The sequence below is a fragment of the Rhinopithecus roxellana genome, chromosome 3, assembly GCF_007565055.1.
Source record: "Rhinopithecus roxellana isolate Shanxi Qingling chromosome 3, ASM756505v1, whole genome shotgun sequence".
NCBI classification, from domain to species: Eukaryota; Metazoa; Chordata; class Mammalia; order Primates; family Cercopithecidae; genus Rhinopithecus; species Rhinopithecus roxellana.
In genome coordinates this window covers 14,158,228-14,177,666 of record NC_044551.1, presented here as the reverse complement: position 1 = coordinate 14,177,666, position 19,439 = coordinate 14,158,228, and the positions used below count along the sequence as shown (strand labels likewise).

Below are 19,439 nucleotides of genomic sequence, written 5' to 3'. Positions count from 1 at the left end.
TGATTTTGAGAGCCAAGTCTTTATCTTTGGTTGATTTCAGTGTATGGTGTGAGGTAGAGATCTAACTTCATTCTTTCCTCTATGGATTTGTATTGTTTCCAGCTCCATTCATTGAACAGGTCCTCTCCCCACTGGCATAAAAAGCTACCTGTGTCCTCAGCTCCATTTATGCACATACTTGAGTCTATTCCTGGGCTGTGTAGTCAATTCCACTTGTCAGTTTGTCTATTCCTACAGTGTGCCCCTATTAACGAATTTCTTATCATCTTATTTCCCATAGCTTCATAAGTTCTGAGAAGTAAGTACTCCCTCTCTCTCCCACGAAAGACTCTATTCAGTATTATGGTCACAAACCCCACTCTTTCCTTTCCAGCGCGTCCCCCATTCTCCCACCTGACATACCTCTGGTGTCCTGACATCAGACCCTTCTTATCTCCTGTGGGTTGGCAGAGGCTAGCTGCTTGCTGTGTGGGGTCAGCAACATGTTCCATATATGGATACTTAGCTACCACCCTTGTGCTTAACCTCACATCCCAACCCCATCCTCACTCCTCCCCCTTTCACTGGGACCCCTGGGACCCACCGTATCTTGGGACCCTGGAGCTTCTCCATTATTCAGTGGGGAAGACAACCTCTTTTAACTCAGCATCTTTGTCCAAGGCACTTCAGCTTTTTAAAAATCCAATCTCCCAATCTCTGACTTTTAATTAAAAAGTTCAAGCTATATATATATATATATATATATATATATATATATATATGTATGTGTGTGTGTGTGTGTGTGTGTATAATATTTAAAGTAATTACTGATAAGAAATGATTCACTTCTGCTATTTAGCTTTTTGCATTCTGTGTATCGTATATATTTTTTATTTCTCAATTCCTGCCCATTTAAAAATTCTTTAGTTGAATGTTTGTAATGTTCCATTTTGATCCGTTTGTTCTTTCCTTTTTGTACATTTTTCAGTTATCTTCCTAGTGGTTACATTGGGGATAATAATTAATATCTTAAACTTATAACACCATAGTTTGAATACCAACTTAGATTTTTTTTTTGAGACTGAACTTGCTCTGTTGCCCAGGCTGGAGTGCACAGTCTTAACTCACTGCAACCTCCTACTCCTGGGCTCAAGCAATCTTTCCACCTCAGACCTCCAAGTAACTAGGACTACAGGCACACATCACCACACTTAGCTAATTTTAAATTGTTTTTTGTGGAAATGGGGTATCATTATATTGCCCAGGCTGGACTTGAACTCCTGGTCTCACACGATCCTCCCACTTTAGCTTCCCAAAGGCTGAGATTACAGGTGTAAGCCACTACAGTCAGCTCCAACTTAGTTTCAATAGTACACAAACACTGCTTTTATCCATCTCCATCCCTCACCCTGTATATTGCTGTTGTCATTGATTACACCTTTATACAGTGTGCCCCTATTAACAATGTTTATAGTTATTGTATTATGCATTTGACTTTTAAATTTTATAGAAAAAAAAGAGTCACAAGCCAAAATTATTGACTTGTAATTTATATATTATAAATACCTGTAATATTATATACAATATTATTGACTTGTATATTTACCTATGTTCTTTATTTCTTTGTATGGTTTTGAGTTACTGTCTAGTGTCTCTTCATTTAAGACTAAATAATTTCTTTAACATTTCTTTTAGGGTAGGTCTACTGGTAATGAATTCCCTCAACTTTTGTCTATCTGAGAATGTCTTAGTTATTGCTTCATTCTGGAAGGATAGATTTGTCACATACAGAATTCTTGATTGACAGGTGTTTTCCCCCTTCCAGGGCATTTAAATATGTCACCCCACTGCCTTTGAGCCTCCTTAGTTTCTATTGAGAAATCACCAGATAATTTTATTAAGGACACCTTGATTGTGATTAGTCACTTCTATCTGCCTGCCTTCAAAATTCTCTCATTGTCTATGTGTTGACAATCCAACTGTAATGTGTCTTGGCATAGATCTTTTGGAGTATAGCCTGCTTGGAATTCGTTGAGCTCCTTGGATGTGTAGATTCATTTCTTTAATTAGATTTGGGAAGTTTTCAGCCATTATTTCTTTAAATACAGTGGTCTCCTGTTCCCCCATTATCTGTGGGGGATACGTTCCAAGAATCCCAGTGAATATCTGAAACTGTAGATTGTACCAAACTCTGTATACAGTATGTTTTTTTTCCTGTACATTACTGGGCAGATAGTGTATACAGCATGGATATGCTGGACAAAGGGATTATTCATGTCCTGAGTGGGCAGAGCAGGGCAGAATGACATTTCATCATGCTACTGAGAACTACACACAATTTAAAACTTGTGAATTGTTTATTTCTGGAATTTTCCATTTAATATTATTGGACTGTGGTTGCCCAAAGGTAACTGAAAGTGCAGAAAACAAAACGGCTGATAATGGGGGAACACTGTATTTTTCTGCCTCTTTCCTTTTCTCCTTTAGAGACTCCTGTGTTGCATATGTTGGTACCCTTGATGGTATCTCACAGTTCCTTCAAGCTCTGTTCATTTTCTTTCATGCTTTTTTTTTTCTGTTTCTCAGACAGAGTAATTTCAGTTGTCTTCAAGTTAGCTGATCCTTTCTTCCACTTGCTCAAATCTGTTGAAATCTTTTAATGAACTTTTTATTTCAGTTATGTACTTTCCACCTCCAGTTTCTTTTTGTTTTTTTAAAAATATATAATTTCTGTCTCTATTAATAATCTAATTTGCTCATGTGTAATTTTCCTATTTTAGTTAGTTATTTGTCAGTGACTTCCTTTAGTTCACTGAGCATATTTAAGACAGCTGCTTTAATGTCTTTGACTAGTAATTCAAATGTCTGAGCTTTCACAGACATAGTTTAGGCCAAGTTTTTTTCTCCTGTGAATGGGCCATATTATTCTATTTCTTTATATGCTCTATAATTTTTTGTTAAAAACTGGATATTCTGAGTATCATGATGTGGTAACTCTTAAAATCAAGGGCTTCTCCTGCTCTGGGACTGTGGATTTTCTCTTGTTAAAGGCTGGATCCATCAGTTTGTGACTTTTTCAAACTGCTTTTGCAAAATGTGTATTTCTTGTCACTGAAGTTGTTCTTCCTTTATCTCTATGACCAGTTAGTGAACTACCAAAGATTTCCTCAAATATCTAGCTACAAACAAGGGGGAAGGTCTGTCTCTTTAAATCTTCCAGTGGATGCTGCTGGAGGAAGCCACTGCTGCCAAGTGGATCAAAACCAAGGCAAGCCTCTGTATTGATCCCTCAGGGCATGTACCACGTCAAATTTTTTGAGGACAAGGTCCCTGATGCTCACTCTGACATCAGCCAGCTGCTCCAGGAATGTGGGTTGCTGCCCTTATAGGCACAGCAAGACTAAGAAATGGAGGTGGTAGCTGGCTCATGTCCACCACTCACAAAGGACCAGCAGCTCGCTCTTTCGCTCTTTCGCTCTTTTGCTCTTTCCTTCTTTCCTCTTTCCTTTTTCTTTTCTCTCTTTTTTTTTTTAAGGCAGTCTTGCTCTGTCACCCAGGCTAGAGTGCAGTGGCGCAATCTCCACTCACTGTAAGCTCCACCTCCCGGGTTCACACCATTCTCCTGCCTCAGCCTCCTGAGTAGCTGGGACTACAAGCGCCCACCACCACACCCAGGTGATTTTTTTTTTTTTTAATTTTTTTTTATTTTTAGTAGAGACAGAGTTTCACCATATTAGCCAGGATGGTCTTGATCTCCTGACCTCGTGTTCAGCCCGCCTTGGCCTCCCAAAGTGCTGGGATTACAGGCGTGAGCCACCGCACCAGGCCAGCTTCTCCTTTCTTCAAGCATTCTCCCATAGATGCCTGACCAGGTTCCAGAGTTTCCAAATAATTCATTGCAATTGCTCTTTGTAGCTCAGTGGTTGTTCCAGTGGAAGGACGAGCCTCTATAGCTTCCTACAATACCATTTTGTCCTTAGGTAAACTACCTCTGCATTTTTATGTACAGACTTAAACACAGTTTTACAACATTATCTACATTCTTCCTCACCAAGCTCAATTTCACAATCCTCCACCTCTCATACTTTGTCATGCTTTTATTTTCACTTCAAATTAATATTTTATTTTCTCTTTATTCTCAGTAATTTTTGGATTGGTTTGGTGGTACCTTAGCTCTCCTTTGTTTATTGAGTCCTGTCACTTCCTTCTGTACATTTTTTCGTTGTACTTCTCTGTGTCTACCAAGACTACTGCGCCCACTGCAATAATCTGGTGGCAGACACTCCCATTGTTGCCTATGGTTTGGGAAGTTTTGCAGTAGCATTCACTGCCTGGCTGCTCAACCTGCAAGTCCCCCAGCTAATTGTCCCATCAGGAGCCCCTGCCCAGCTGAGCATCCACTGCTCCTCACTGGCAATTCCTGGGGGGCTCTTCCAGGTTCGGCAGCACGCTCCTGACGAATGCCTTCTGCACTGGCTTCCATTTGCATTCTTTCCTTCTAGGAGTTATCATTTCTGATCCAACAAAGGTTTCCCTTCTTGCTTTTCTTTGATGTCCTGTCTTTACTCATTTATAGATCCATTTATATCCTGATTATAATTTGTAAGGATTGGATCAGAGAAGGGGGACTTTAGCATGTGATAGATAGGCTGTTTTGATTTAGAAGTCTCCTAGTGACTTTTTTGCTTGTGGGTCTTTCAAAAACTTTCAAAGCAAGATTTTGCACATTTCTGGTCTCTAATTCCTGACACATTCAGCATTGCAAGTTAAGATAAGCCCGAACTCCAAACCTTTGCAAAGTCTGGGCAGCAACACAGTCACTTCTCCTGCCACCTGGCCAGCACATATAAGCCATCAAGTCCTTGGCTGGCTGGGCTGGTGTAGCATCAGGGCAGAGAGCAAAACACCTTACTCAAGATGTGGGTGTGAAAGCACTTCAGGCTCCCTGACAGCCAGAACTCACCACAATCAAGCAAGAGTTGTGAGAAGAAGGTGCCAGGCACGGGATGACCTCTTGTGGGCCCATGTTTCTCCACTTTTCATGCTAGAAATCCAAACTAGCCTCCTTGGCTACCACAAGACCCTCTTATTGATCAGGGAAAGCACTCTTTGTCGCTGTATCAGCACACAGGCAGAAGAAAAAGCAACATTCTTCCAGTAGTGCGGTCTTATCACTATCTTCACAAAAACGAAGGCTCCAAAACTCAGCGAGGTGAAGCGATTGCCCCCGTCACAAGCTCATCTCTGAACTGTACTCTCGTTTACACATGTTGTCCACTTCGGCAGTATAACAAACATTCCATCACACGTTCTCTGTTGTTTCTCTTTCTGAACATCGCAAACAGGCTGCAACAAGAACGAAGACAGCCCGTGAAAACCGACAGTGCTGAAAGTGAAGACTGAGATTCAGGTGAGATATGTGGCAGTACGGGTCACGTTGAAATCTACCCAAGTTTGGTTCTCTAGAGAGTGCAATATCTTCTTTAAAAAATCACCAGTGCAAACTCAAGGGCTAGGATGCTTGTTGTTTCCTTGTCTCTTGATGTCAACAGTAACCCCAGAATGTGAGCCACGTGTCTGTCTTTAGAAGTAGTGCACGGCAGACGAGGTATGAAAATATCGATTCATCTTTATTTTCTAGGCAGTAAACAATGTATACGTTGTAGACCGCTCATTTTCATCTTGCTTTAAGTCTAAGAATTATTTTCACCCAGTTGTACTAATCTAAGAACTTTAAATAATGAACACCTGCCATTTTAAGATGGTTTCTGATTAGAAGCCTCTGGCCCTACCTATCCTAGCTTTCTGCTCAAACCTTGAGGATGATCCATAGAACGCAGTGAAATTTAACTGTGAAACAAATGATCATTGACTTCCAGAATCAGGGGGAAAGTTTACTCACTAGAAGGCTAAAGGAATTTGCTATGAGGCTCACACATGAGTTGGCAAACCATCCAGCCATGCTCTGCCATCAGAATAGGAAGCCTGAGCACTTGAAACCAGAGGAGCATGCGCTCCCTCCACTTCTGTATCCCCTCAGCTAAGAAACACGAGACATGATAGGATCTGAAAATGAGACCTCAACCCTTTCTCTAAGCTGTTACCTGTGCTTTCCAAGGCAAAGCAAGCTCCTTTGCACCCTGAACTCTACCATTCAGTACCTGCCTTCTCACAATGCTTCAGAGAGGCACCTCCCAAAAACTAGCTGGACAGGAAAAGGGTATAAACACACACTGAATCCTCAAAGGCATGATCCATACAAGAAAAGTCCTATGATCGGGGAAAACATGAAGAGCCCTGGGATCCTCAGAGTTCCTGTGCTCCAGGCAGCTTCCACAGCTGGCTGGGTGCCCTGGAGCCCTGAGGAAGGTCAAGGTCTCCCAGCAGCACAGCCCTGACCAGCACCCTAGAGGACAAGAGGTCAGGACTGATGGTTCTGTGTATATCCTGTGAAAATGTTGCAGAACTGGGAATAGACATCACCAGGAAAGCCCAGAAAGACAGCAAACCTAGGAAAATTGTTCTCTAGAAAAACAGTGTTTGAGATGCATAGCACAGGGGCTGAATGAGGCAGGAGTCAAAATCATAATTGGAGACAAGCTGAGATGAGAAGACAAATCCACTGAGATCAAAGGGGAGCTGAATGAGATATGGAAAGATTGCAAGAAACTGACCATGAAATTGCAAAATCAAAATCTTTCAAGGAAACATGAAGTAAATTGGTGCTGTAAAAAACTGTCTCAGTGATATGGAGGACAAACTTAAGAAGCTACAACTTGAGTTCATGTAAAATGTCTACAGAACCGCACCTGATACTACGTGTATTTGGCTTATGATTCTGATGACTGAGCTATGTATGTGGTGATGGTCTCAGCCTTCTTCCACTAACAGCAGAAGGTGAAGGGAGCTGACATGTGCAGAGATCACATGGAGAGAGGGGAGGTGAAGGGGTGGAGGAGGCTCCAGGCCCTTTTCAACAAGAGCCCATGGGTTGGTTAGAGCAAGAACTACTAGAGCTGAACTCACTCCTTTCAGCGGGAGGGCTTTAATCTCTTTGCAAGGGGTCCACCCCCATGACACAAACACCTCCTGTGAGGCCCCATCTCCAACACTGGAGATCAAATTTCAACATAAGGTTTGGAAGGGTCAGATGTCCAAAAAGAGCACGTTCCCATGGCAGAGCTTGATTAGTGATTGAAACAAGATGGTTCAGTGTGTTTTATAGAAGTTCAAACTCAGCCAACCACAGCTTGTCTGCTGAAGTTACAGATAATTTCAGGTCACATTATTTATTGTTTGCATGTTCTTTATCATTTGCATTATGTTTGAATGAGGCTAAATCATTTCTGAAGCATCTGGTTTTCCTAGGGTGCTTTTGAAATGATTTAGCCTCATTCAAAAACAAATATTCACCACTAGGGTTTTATACAGCAAATGTTGGCTGTGATAACGTCTTACAGTTGTGAATTACTGTAGCCCACATGAAACACTTCTTCAGTATGCCTTCCCCTTCTCAAAGTGCCTGTGGGTAGGAGTCAGTCACTCGTATCTCTAGAAAAGGAAATGGTGGCTAAGAGAGTTGTCTGATTTTTACATAATCCCAGAAAGGACTTAAGGTAGATTTTAAAGATCGTGGAATACAGACTGATGGCATAAAGGGAAAAGGGAGGGGAAAGAAAGAAGGTAGTGATACGAAGCCTGAGGTTCTAGTCACGTGGCAAGTCACTTACCAGGATTGGACAATGCTCTGAAAACTGAGGAAGTTAGGGTTGTGTGTGTGTGTGCGCGCGTGCGTTTCCGCGTCCATGTGAGTGTGAGAAGTTAGGGGGTGTGTGCGCGTGCGTGTCCATGTGAGTGCAAGAAGTTAGGGGGTGTGTGCGCGTGCGTGTCTATGTCCATGTGAGTGCGAGAAGTTAGGGGGTGTGTGCACGTGCGTGTCTATGTCCATGTGAGTGCGAGAAGTTAGGGGGTGTGTGCGCGTGCGTGTCTATGTCCATGTGAGTGCGAGAAGTTAGGGGGTGTGTGCACGTGCGTGTCTATGTCCATGTGAGTGCGAGAAGTTAGGGGGTGTGCGCGCGTGCGTGTCCATGTGAGTGCAAGAAGTTAGGGGGTGTGTGTGTGCGCGTGTCTATGTCCATGTGAGTGCGAGAAGTTAGGGGGTGTGTGCGCGCGTTTCCGCGTCCATGTGAGTGCGAGAAGTTAGGGGGTGTGTGCGCGTGCGTGTCTATGTCCATGTGAGTGCGAGAAGTTAGGGGGTGTGTGCGCGTGCGTGTCCATGTGAGTGCAAGAAGTTAGGGGGTGTGTGCGCGTGCGTGTCTATGTCCATGTGAGTGCGAGAAGTTAGGGGGTGTGTGCGCGTGCGTGTCTATGTCCATGTGAGTGCGAGAAGTTAGGGGGTGTGTGCGCGTGCGTGTCCATGTGAGTGCAAGAAGTTAGGGGGTGTGTGCGCGTGCGTGTCTATGTCCATGTGAGTGCGAGAAGTTAGGGGGTGTGTGTGTGCGCGTGTGTGTCCGAGGAAATTAGGGTTGTGTGTGTGCGCGCATGCGTGTCTGTGTCCATGTGAGTGCGAGAAGTTGGGTGTGTGCGTGTCCGTGTCCATGTGAGTGCGAGAAGTGGGGGTGTGTGTGTGCGCGTGCGTGTCTGAGGAAGTTAGGGTTGTGTGTGTGCGCGCATGCGTGTCTGTGTCCATGTGAGTGCGAGAAGTTGGGTGTGTGCGTGTCCGTGTCCATATGAGTGCGAGTGTAAGTATTCTTAAAGGCATCAATGAACTGAGGCGACATAAGGAATTTTCAGGCCGGGGTTGAAGGCACAGAGGAACCCAGAGAGAAACCCAGTGGGGAGTGCAGCTGGCCTTTGCCCCGAGGGTGTTTGGGAAACCTGGTGAACTTCAGCTTTACAAGAGGCAAAAAGAGAAGATCAAGCTGAGAGCACAGCCAAAATGGCAAGCCAATCAGTAATCTCTTAAAGTTGGCACCCCCAGATGGCGGTACCCTCATTGCAGTGGCAAAGTGGAAGTAACTCACTTCTCCACCCGCAAAGGAATCAGGAGTGATCAGTCATCTCGAGCCCTGGAGCTGAAAGAAAAAGAGAAAAAACACTGCCGAGTATTTGGAGCAAAGGTTGTCCCTAACTGTGTACGAGGTGGGTGACCGAAACTCCCCAAGCTGAGAGTTTAACGTAGACTGATTCTGCACTGATCATTCCCAGGGGCCAAGCATCATTCCTTCGGAGTAACAAACCTTCATCCTAAGGCTCAAAGATTTCTCACAAATAAAACTACAAGCGAATGAGCAACTCTCAATGAAAAATAACTCACCGCACGTGAAAACAAAGCACTGTGAGTGAGAAGCAACAGAAACCATAGTAGAAACAGACACACAAATACTTCAGATATTGAATTTGGCCGACCAAAACATAAAGAAAACACAAACTCAAAAATATCTGGAGAGAACAGAAAACTATTTTTTAAATTACCAAGCAGATGTGGAAAAATACCAAATAAAACTAATACAAATGAGAAATATCACTGATTTTTTTTTAATTGATGGATGGATTTGACAACAAAATAGACACAATTGAAAAGTGAATTAGAGAACTAGAATCTAGAGGTGAACAAATTACTGAAATAGACACAAAGTGACAGAAATGGGAAATGTGAAAGACATTAATGAGAATACAGTTTGAAGACTGTGTTATGTTTAGTTAGAGTCCCAGAAACAGAAAAGAGAAAATTGGGAAGAGGTCGTATTTAAGGAGATTAGGCTGAGAATTTGCCAATATTGTTAGAAGACACCAACTCACAGATTTTTAAAGTGCAGTGAATCCAAGAAGGGTAAATAAAATTCTAGACACAACATAACTCAATTGATAAATGCTTTAAAGAAAAAATTTATATACATATATATTTTTAAGAAAAAATATATATACAATATATATATTTAGATGGAGTCTCGCTCTGTCGCCCAGGCTGAAGTGCAAGGGTGTGATCTCGGCTCACTGCAAGCTCCACCTTCCGGGTTCACGCCATTCTCCTGCCTCAGCCTCCTGAGTAGCTGGGACTACAGGCACCCGCCACCACCCCCGGCTAATTTTTTGTATTTTTAGTAGATACGGGGTTTCACCATATTAGCCAGGAAGATCTCGATCTCCTGACCTCATGATCCACCCACCTTGGCCCCCCAAAGTGCTGGGATTACAGGCGTGAGCCACCGCACCAGGCCAAAGGAAATGTTTTTTAAAATATGTAGTGATAAAAGATGGGTTGTCTTTCAAAAAGATATAAGAGGATTAAAACCACGCAAAAAACTAAAAAGCAAAGGAAATGAGAGTTATTAATGTAAATTATAAATTGAAATTCTACTTACATCTAATTTTTGCTGTTCAACCATGTTTTTTGATCTAGCTCTCTGATTCCATACATTCCAGACTTCTCAGTGGATTTGTAATAAACTATAAATAAAAATAGCTCTCATTTATAAAGTCATGTGGAAACATTGTTAAAATTAAACATATTGAAAAAAAAAAAAAAAGATATATTTCCCAAGAAGAACAATAGAAAATGGCCTATGTCAGTCGTGCGCTCATCTCTAAGCTTTCTGGAAGGATGGGGAGGGCAGGAGCCTTGCTCAGGAGGACTCTCACTAGACCCAGCTGGGAGTGGGGCTAAGCCAAGGTGATGATCCTCCCAGAAACCAGCCCTGCCTCTCCAGGGAAGAGGGTGGGATAAAAGCCACTGGTGGGTTTCCATCACAAGTAGAGCTGAGCTCCCTCCCTGGTGGCTGCTCAAAGAGTGACTTTGTTTTGTCCTGCAGAAGCTGAGGTGCCCCTGTGATCCAGGTCTTCCACCCTGAAACCCCACCCCTGCATCAAGGTCCTGCCTGGAGAGTCTACCTTGCAAAGCTTCCTGCTCCTGCACATGCCACAGGCCAGCAACCAGAGCCCATCATCTCAGAGGCCCCTGTATGTCCTTCGAAGGAACCAGGACCCTCAGAGCCCAGCATCCATCACTGTCATCATCATCACAACCAAAGAAGAGCAAGCCTGGCAGGCGGGGTTACATCTCCAGGATGATGGGCTGCCAGCAACTGCACAGGATACGGCTACCTGCTTAACTGTGCTATCCAGCCAGCCAGCCAGCTGCAGGGCCTCTTGCTGCTCAAGAAGAGCTGATGGGCCGGGGGTATTGGATCACACGTGTGGGCACAGTACTGAGAAATGAGAGCACAGTGCTGGGAAATGGAAGCATAGTACTCAGAAATGGAAGCATAGTACTGGGAAATGGGAGCACAGTACTAGGAAATGGGAGCACAGAGTACTGGGAAATGGGAGAACAGTACTGGGAAATGGGAGCACATAGTATTGGGAAATGGGAGAACACAGTACTGGGAAATGGGAGCACAGCACTGGGAAATGAGAGCACAGAGGACTGGGAAATGGGAGCACAGGACTGGGAAACGGGAGCACACGGCACTGCGAAATGAGAGCACATTACTGGGAAATGGGAGCACACAGCACTGGGAAATGGGAGCATAGTACTGGGAAATGGGAGAACAGTACTGAGAAATGGGAGTACTGAGAAATGGGAGCACAGAGTACTGGGAAATGGGAGCACAGTGCTGGGAAATGGGAACACAGTACTAGGAAATGGGAACACAGAGTACTGGGAAATGGGAGAACACAGTATTGGGAAATGGGAGCACATAGTATTGGGAAATGGGAGAACACAGTACTGGGAAATGGGAGAACACAGTACTGGGAAATGGGAGAACACAGTACTGGGAAATGGGAGCACAGTGCTGGGAAATGGGAACACTGTACTAGGAAATGGGAGCACAGAGTCTGGGAAATGGGAGAACACAGTATTGGGAAATGGGAGCACACAGTACTGGGAAATGGGAGCACACAGCACTGGGAAATGGGAGCATAGTACTGGGAAATGGGAGAACAGTACTGAGAAATGGGAGTACTGAGAAATGGGAGCACAGAGTACTGGGAAATGGGAGCACAGTGCTGGGAAATGGGAACACAGTACTAGGAAATGGGAGCACAGAGTACTGGGAAATGGGAGAACACAGTATTGGGAAATGGGAGCACATAGTATTGGGAAATGGGAGAACACAGTACTGGGAAATGGGAGAACACAGTACTGGGAAATGGGAGCACAGTGCTGGGAAATGGGAACACAGTGCTGGGAAATGGGAGCACAGAGTCTGGGAAATGGGAGAACACAGTATTGGGAAATGGGAGCACGTAGTATTGGGAAATGGGAGAACACAGTACTGGGAAATGGGAGCACACAGCACTGGGAAATGGGAGCATAGTACTGGAAAATGGGAGCACAGTACTGAGAAATGGGAGTACTGAGAAATGGGAGCACAGTATGAGAAATGGGAGCCCACAGTACTGGGAAATAGAAGCATAGTATGGAGAAATGAAGGCACACAGTACTGTGAAATGGGAGGTCAGTACTGGGAAATGAGAGCACGGTTCTGGAAAATAGGAGCACACAGTACTGAGAAATGGGAGCACAGTACTGGGAAACCCCATATCTGGATTCTGAGTTCTTCAGCCTAGCCCAGACTTCTTATCTTAGTAGACAACAAGAGTCAAGAGAAGACCAGAGAACTGCAGGCATCCTCTATATTTTAATGAACTCTGCAATTTAATCTGTAGTCATATTTTAAAAGATAATCAGTTTTCTAAATATATCTATGACATTGGGCTGTTTTTGTGTTTCTATAAAGAAATACCTGAGGCTGGGTAATTTATTCTAAAAGCAGGTTTAACTGGCTCACAGCTCTGCAGGCTGTACAGGAAGCACGGTGCTGGTATCTGCTTGGCTTCTGGTGAGGCCTCAGGAAGCTTCTGTCATGGCAGGAGGTGGGGTGGGAACCAACACGTCATGTAGTGAGAGCAGGAGCAAGAGAGAGTGGTGGGGTTGGCGGGGGTGCCATACATTTTTAAATGACCAGATCTCAAGTGAACGACCAGAGCAAGAACTCACTCATCACCAAGGGGATGGCACTAAACTATTTATGAGGAACCTGCTCCCATGATTCAAACACCTCCCACCAGGCCCCACCTCCAGCACTGGGGATTACATCTCAACGTGGGACTTGGAGGGGACAAACATCCAAGCTATATCATTCCACCCCTGGTCCCTCAAATCTCATGTCCAACTCACCTTGCAACATGCAATCATCCCTTCCCAATAGTCCCTGAAAGTCTAAACTCATTCCAGGATCAACTCAATCAAAATGCCAAGTCTAAAGGCTCCTCTGGAGATGAGTTCCTTCCACCTATGAGCCTGTGAGATCAAAAACAAGTTATTTACTTCGCAGACAATGGATACAATGATGGTACAGGTACTGGGTAAACATACGTATTCCAAGAGGAAAATACTGGCCAAAAGAAAGAGGCTACAGGCCCCAAGCAAGTCCGAAACTCAGCAGGGCACACATTAAACCTTAAAGTTCCAAAATAATCTCCTTTGACTTCATGAGGCACACTGGTGTGAGGCGTGGGCTCCCAAGGCCTTGTACAGCTCCACCCCTGTGCCTTTGCAGCTTGCGGCCCCTGCAGCCAATCTCATGGGTTAGAGTTAAGTACTTGTGGCTTTTCCAGGCTGAGGCTGCTGCCAGTAGATCAAACATTCTGGGGTCTGGAGGGCAGAGGCCCTCTACCCGTAGCTCCACTACGCAGTGCCCTGGAGGAGTCTGTGTGGGCTCCAACCCTACATTTCCTCCCAGCATTGCCCTCATAGAGTATCTCTGTGAGGGCTCTGCCGCTGCAGCAGGCTTCTGCCTGGGCAGCCAGGTTTTCCCACACATCCTCTGTAATCTAGAGGGAAGCTGCCAATCCCCCTTCACTCTTGTGTTCTGTGTTCCTGCAGAGTTCACACTACTTGGAAGTCACCAAGGCTTACCCTCTAGAGCAGCAGTCCACACTGTACCTGGAGACTGTTGAACCACCACTGAACCACCTGAAGAAGTTGGGATACAGGTACCAGTGTCCCCAGGCTGCACAGGGCATCAGGGCCCTAGTCCTGGCCCATTAAGCCATTCTTTTCTGCTTGGCCTCTGGGCCTGTGATGGGAGGGGCTACTGCAAAGATCTCTGAAATGTCTTCAAGGTCTTTTTCCCATTGTCTTGGATATTAGCACTTGGCTCCCTTTTAGCCATGCAAATCTCTCTAATAGGTGGTTGCTCTGCAGCCTGTTTGGATTCCTCTCCTGAAAACATTTTTTCCTTTCTCTACCACATGGCTAAGCTGCAAATGTTCCAAACTGTTACACCCTGCTTTCCTTGTAGGTATAAATTCTAACTTTAAGTCATTCATTTGCTCCCATATCTGATCATAGGTGATTAGAAGCAGCCATGCCACTTCTTGAATGTTGAGCTGCTTAGAAATGTCTTCTGCCAGACACCCTAAGTTACCATTCTTAAGTTCAAACTTCCACAGATCACTAGGACACGAATACAATGCAGCCAAGCTCTTTGCTAAGGCACACGAGGGTGACCTTTGCTCCAGTTCCCAATAACTTCCTCGTTTCCATCTGAGACCTTGTCAGCCTGGCCTTCATTATCCATATTTCTATCTGCATTTTGCTTCCAGCCCCTTAATGAGTCACTGAGTTCCAAACTTTCCCTCACTTTTCTGTCTTCTTCTGAGCCCTCCAAAGTCTTCCAACCTCTGCTCATTACCCAGTTCCAAACCTGCTACCACATTTTCAGGTATCTTTATAGCAATGTCCTGCTCCTCAGTGCCAATTTTCTGAATGAACCCATTGTTGCATTGCTATAAAGAAATAACTGAACCTGGGTAATTATTGACAAGAGACCTGAATCCATAGGTATTCATGATGAGTAATTCATGACAAGCTGCACAAATGGAAATAAGAAATCCAGGCCTAGATGCATTGTAGGGTAAGGCGGAACACAAAACAAAATCTAACTTTAAAAACAACCAGAAAGAAACAACAAATCATCCACAGAAGGAAAAGCAATGAGACAGCAGATGTGTTAATGGTAACAACAGTAGGTAGATAAATAGTAATATGTACAAAGTGTGACAAAAAAAAAAAAAAAACAAAAAAAAAAACTTTTGACCTGGAATTATGTACCCAGCAACACTATTTTTAGGAAAAAGAGGCCGGGCGCGGTGGCTCAAGCCTGTAATCCCAGCACTTTGGGAGGCCAAGACGGGCGGATCACGAGGTCAGGAGATCGAGACCATCCTGGCTAACACGGTGAAACCCCGTCTCTACTAAAAAACACAAAAAACTAGCCGGGCGAGGTGGCAGCGCCTGTAGTCCCAGCTACTCGGGAGGCTGAGGCAGGAGAATGGCGTGAACCCGGGAGGCGGAGCTTGCAGTGAGCTGAGATCCGGCCACTGCACTCCAGCCTGGGCGACAGAGCGAGACTCCGTCTCAAAAAAAAAAAAAAAGGAAAAAGAGCAAATTAATCATATTTTCAGATAAATAAAAGCCAAGTTGACCACCAACAATCCTACACTAATGGGACGTCAAAAAAGATGTGTTTATTGAGGGGAAACATGTAAAGCAAACACAGAGCCCACAGGAAATAATTTAGAAAAAATTATCACTTATGGAAGTTTTCAATGCAACTCAATCACTGTTAGGTCAACCATATTTTTAAAATAATAAAAATATAGATTTGGACAACACCATTTACAGGCTTGATTTATGGGACATCTGTGGAACTGGAAGCTCATTTATTATTAGTAGAAAATGTGCATTCTCCTTAGGCACACAAGGAATATTGCCCAAAACACGGCTTACTAGCCTCAACAAGTCTGAAATAACTTCTATGGGATGGACCAGTGTTCCCCTCTACATACTTTGACAATTTTTCCTGTCTGCTTTTAAAATTTCTATTTATCATTGGGACTGAGCAATTTGATTATAATGAGACATGATGTAATTTTATTCAATGGTACTTGTGCTTGAGGTGCATTGAACTTCTTGCATCTCTAGGTTTATAGTTAACATCCAGTTTGGAAAAAAATGTTGTCATTATTTTTCCAAACATCGTTTTTAATGCACTACCCTCATTACTCATGTTTTCTTCTCTCCTTCAGGGACTTCAATTAAATATATATTAAGCCACGTGAAGTTGTCCCACAGATTACAGATTATTTGGCTTAATTTTTTTAATCCTCTTTTCTTTTGGTTTCATTTCAGATCGTTCATATTGCTATGGTTTCACAATGAATAATCTTTTTTTTCTTTAACATCTAATGGGCCATTAATCCCATGCAGTGCAGTTCTTATTTTATACATTGTAGCTTTCACCTCTCGAACAATGATCCAGAGTGGTGTTATATCTTCCGTGCCTCAAATTAGCTTTTACAATATGTGGAATACAGTTTTGATATTGTTTTAATGCCTTTGTGTCTGTTCTGGATCAGTTTTAATAGACTAATTGGTCTCCTTATGGCTCCTATTTTCCCACTTGTTTGTATGCCTAATATTTCTGATTGGATGTCAAAAATTGTTGCCTTCTCTGGTGTTGGATATTTCTGGAGTCCTATCAGTATTCCTGAGGATTTCACAGAACTGACAAAAGACACAAATCCACAGGTATATGATGAGTTAATTATGACAAGCTGCATAAATAAAAAGAAGAAATCCACACCTAAGTAAATCTTATTCGGGGATGCAGATAAGACAAAATCTCATTCTGAGATGCAGTTATTTAAGAACAGAGTTTTAAAGTGTTTATAGATGTAAGGGGTAGAAGTGCAGATTTCTTCCATGCATATATTGCATAGTGGTGACATCTGGGCTTTTAGTGTACCCATCGACTGAATAGTGAACATTGTACTGAATAAGTAATTTTTTCAACTCTCACCCCCTTCCACCCTCCCACCTTTTGGAGTGTCCAGTGTCTTATTATTCCACTCCATATGTCCATGTGTACACATTGTTTAGCTGCCACTTATATGTGAGAACATGTGGTATTTGACTTTTTGTTTCTGAGTTATTTCACTCAGGATAATGGCCTCTATCCATGTTGCTCAAAAGATATGATTTCATTCTTTATTATGAAGGGGTAGTATTACCTTGTGTGTATATGCTACATTTTCTTTAACCGGTCCTCCACTGATGGATGCTTAGGTTGATCCATTATCTTTTCTGTTGTGAATAGTATTGTGATAAACATACAAGTGCAGGTGGTTTTTGATATAATTAATTCTTTCCCTTTGGGTATACACCGATTAGTGGAGTTGCTGAACCAAATAGTGGTTCTATTAGAGAAATCTCCATACTGTTTTCCAGAAAGATTATACTGATTTACCTTCCCAGTAGCATTCCCCTTTCTCCACATCTTCACTAAAATCTCTTGTTTTTAGACTTTAATTATAGCCATTCTGATTGGTCTAAGATGGTATTGCATTATGATTTTAATTTGCCTTTCTCTGATAATTAGTGATGTTGAGCATTTTTTCATGTTTTTTGACCACTTTTGTGTCTTCTTTGGAAAAATGTCTGTTCATATCCTTTGCCCACTTTTTAATGGGCTTATTTGGTTTGACTTCCTTGTAGATTCTAGATATTAGCCCTTTGTTAGATGCATAGTTTGCAACTATTTTCCCATTCTGCAGGTTGTATATTTACCCTGTTGATAGTTTCTTTGCTGTGCAGAAGTTTAAGTTCCATTTGTCTATTTTTGTTTTTGTTACAGTTGCTTTGAGGACTTGGTCATAAATTATTTGCCTAGGTCAATGTCCAGAAGAATTTTTCCTAAGTTTTCTTCTAGGATTTTTATAGTTTTGGGTCTTATGTTTAGGTCTTCAATCCATCTTGAGTTAACATTCGTATATGGTAAGAGGTATTGGTCCAGTTTCATTCTTCTGCATATGCCAATCCAGTTTTCCCAGCACCATTTATTGAAAAGGGTGTCATTTCCTCAATGTATATTTTTATTGACTTTGTGTCTTCATTTCTGAGTCCTCTATTCTGTTCCATTAATCTATATGTCTATGTTTGTACTACTGCCGTGCTGTTTTGGTTACCATATGCTTGTAGTATAATTTGAAGCCAGGTGATGTGATGCCTCCAACTTTGTTCTTTTAGCTTTGGATTGCTTTGGCTAGTTAGGCTGTTTGTGAGTTCCATGTAAATTTTAGGATTTTTTTTCTAATTTGATAGAGATTGTGTTGGGTCTGTTGATTCCTTTGAACAGTATAATAATTTTTAACAATATTGATTATTCCAATCCATGAGCATGGGATGCGTTTCCATCTGTTTGTGTCATGTATTACTTATTTCATCAGCATGTTGTAGTTCTCCTTATAACGATCTTTCACTTCCTTGGTTAAATATATATCTAGGTAATTTTTTGTAGCTATAATAAATGAGATTGCCTTCCTGATTCGGTTCTTGGCCAGATGGTTATTGGTGTATAAGAATGCTATTGATTTCTGTACATTAATTTTGTATCCTTAAATGTTATTTATCAAATCTAAGAGTTTTTTGGTGGAGTCTTAATACGGTTTGGCAGTGTCCCCACACAACTCTCATCTTGAATTGTAGCTGCCATAATTCCCATGTGTTGTGGGAGGGACCTGGTGGGAGAGAATTGAATCACGGGGGCAGCTTTCCCCACACTGTTCTCATGGTAGTGAATAAGTCTCACGAGATCTGACGGTTTTATAGGGGAAACCCCTCACTTGGCCTTCATTCTCTCTCTTGCCTGCTGCCATGTAAGATCTGCCTTTTGCCTTCCACCATGATTGTGAGGCCTCCCCAGCCATGTGGAACTGTGAGTCCATTAAACCTCCTTTTGTTTATAAATTACTGAGTCTCAGGCATGCCTTTACCAGCAGTGTGAAAATGGACTAATACAAGTCTTTAGGGTTTTCTATACAGAATATCATTTCACCAACAGAAAGGGATAGTTTGGGCTCCTTCTTCTTCAATTTGCATTCCCTTTATTTCTTTCTCTTGCCTGATTGCTCTGGCCAGGACTTTCAGTACTATGTAGCATAAAAGTGCTGAAAGTGGGCATCCGGGTCTTATACCAGTTCTTAGAGGGAATACTTTCAACTTTTCCCTGTTAAGTATGATGCTGGCTGTGGATTTGTCATGGAAGGCTTCTATTATGTTGATGCATGTTCCTTCTAGTTTGTTGAGAATTTTTATCATGAAGGGAGGCTGAATTTGATCAAAAGCATCTATTTAGATGATCATTTGGTTTTTATCCTGAATTCTGTTCATGTGCCATGTCTCATTTATTGATTTGCATGCCTGGGATAAATCCCACCTGATCAGGGTGCATTACCGTTTTGATGTGCTGTCGGGTTCTATTTTCTGGTATTTTGTTGAGGATTTTTACACTGTATTCACAGGGATATTGATCTGGAGTTTTCTTTTTTTGTTGTGTCTTTGTCTGGTTTTGGTCCCAGGGTGATACTGGCCTCACAGAATGAGTTAGAGA

General features: G+C 42.8%; 1 protein-coding gene across 1 annotated transcript in view; it reads left to right on the top strand.

Annotated features, from left to right (window-relative positions):
• Window positions 1-12,631, top strand: part of LOC104668119 (probable palmitoyltransferase ZDHHC11B) — a 91,480-nt gene extending 78,849 nt beyond the window's left edge. The window contains exons 17-18 of the mRNA XM_030927084.1: window positions 5,325-5,389; window positions 10,791-12,631. Coding sequence (XP_030782944.1) covers window positions 5,325-5,382 — 58 coding nt within the window. The 3' untranslated portion in view covers window positions 5,383-5,389; window positions 10,791-12,631. The remainder of the gene's footprint in view (window positions 1-5,324; window positions 5,390-10,790) is intronic.
• Window positions 12,632-19,439: the final 6,808 nt, after the last annotated feature.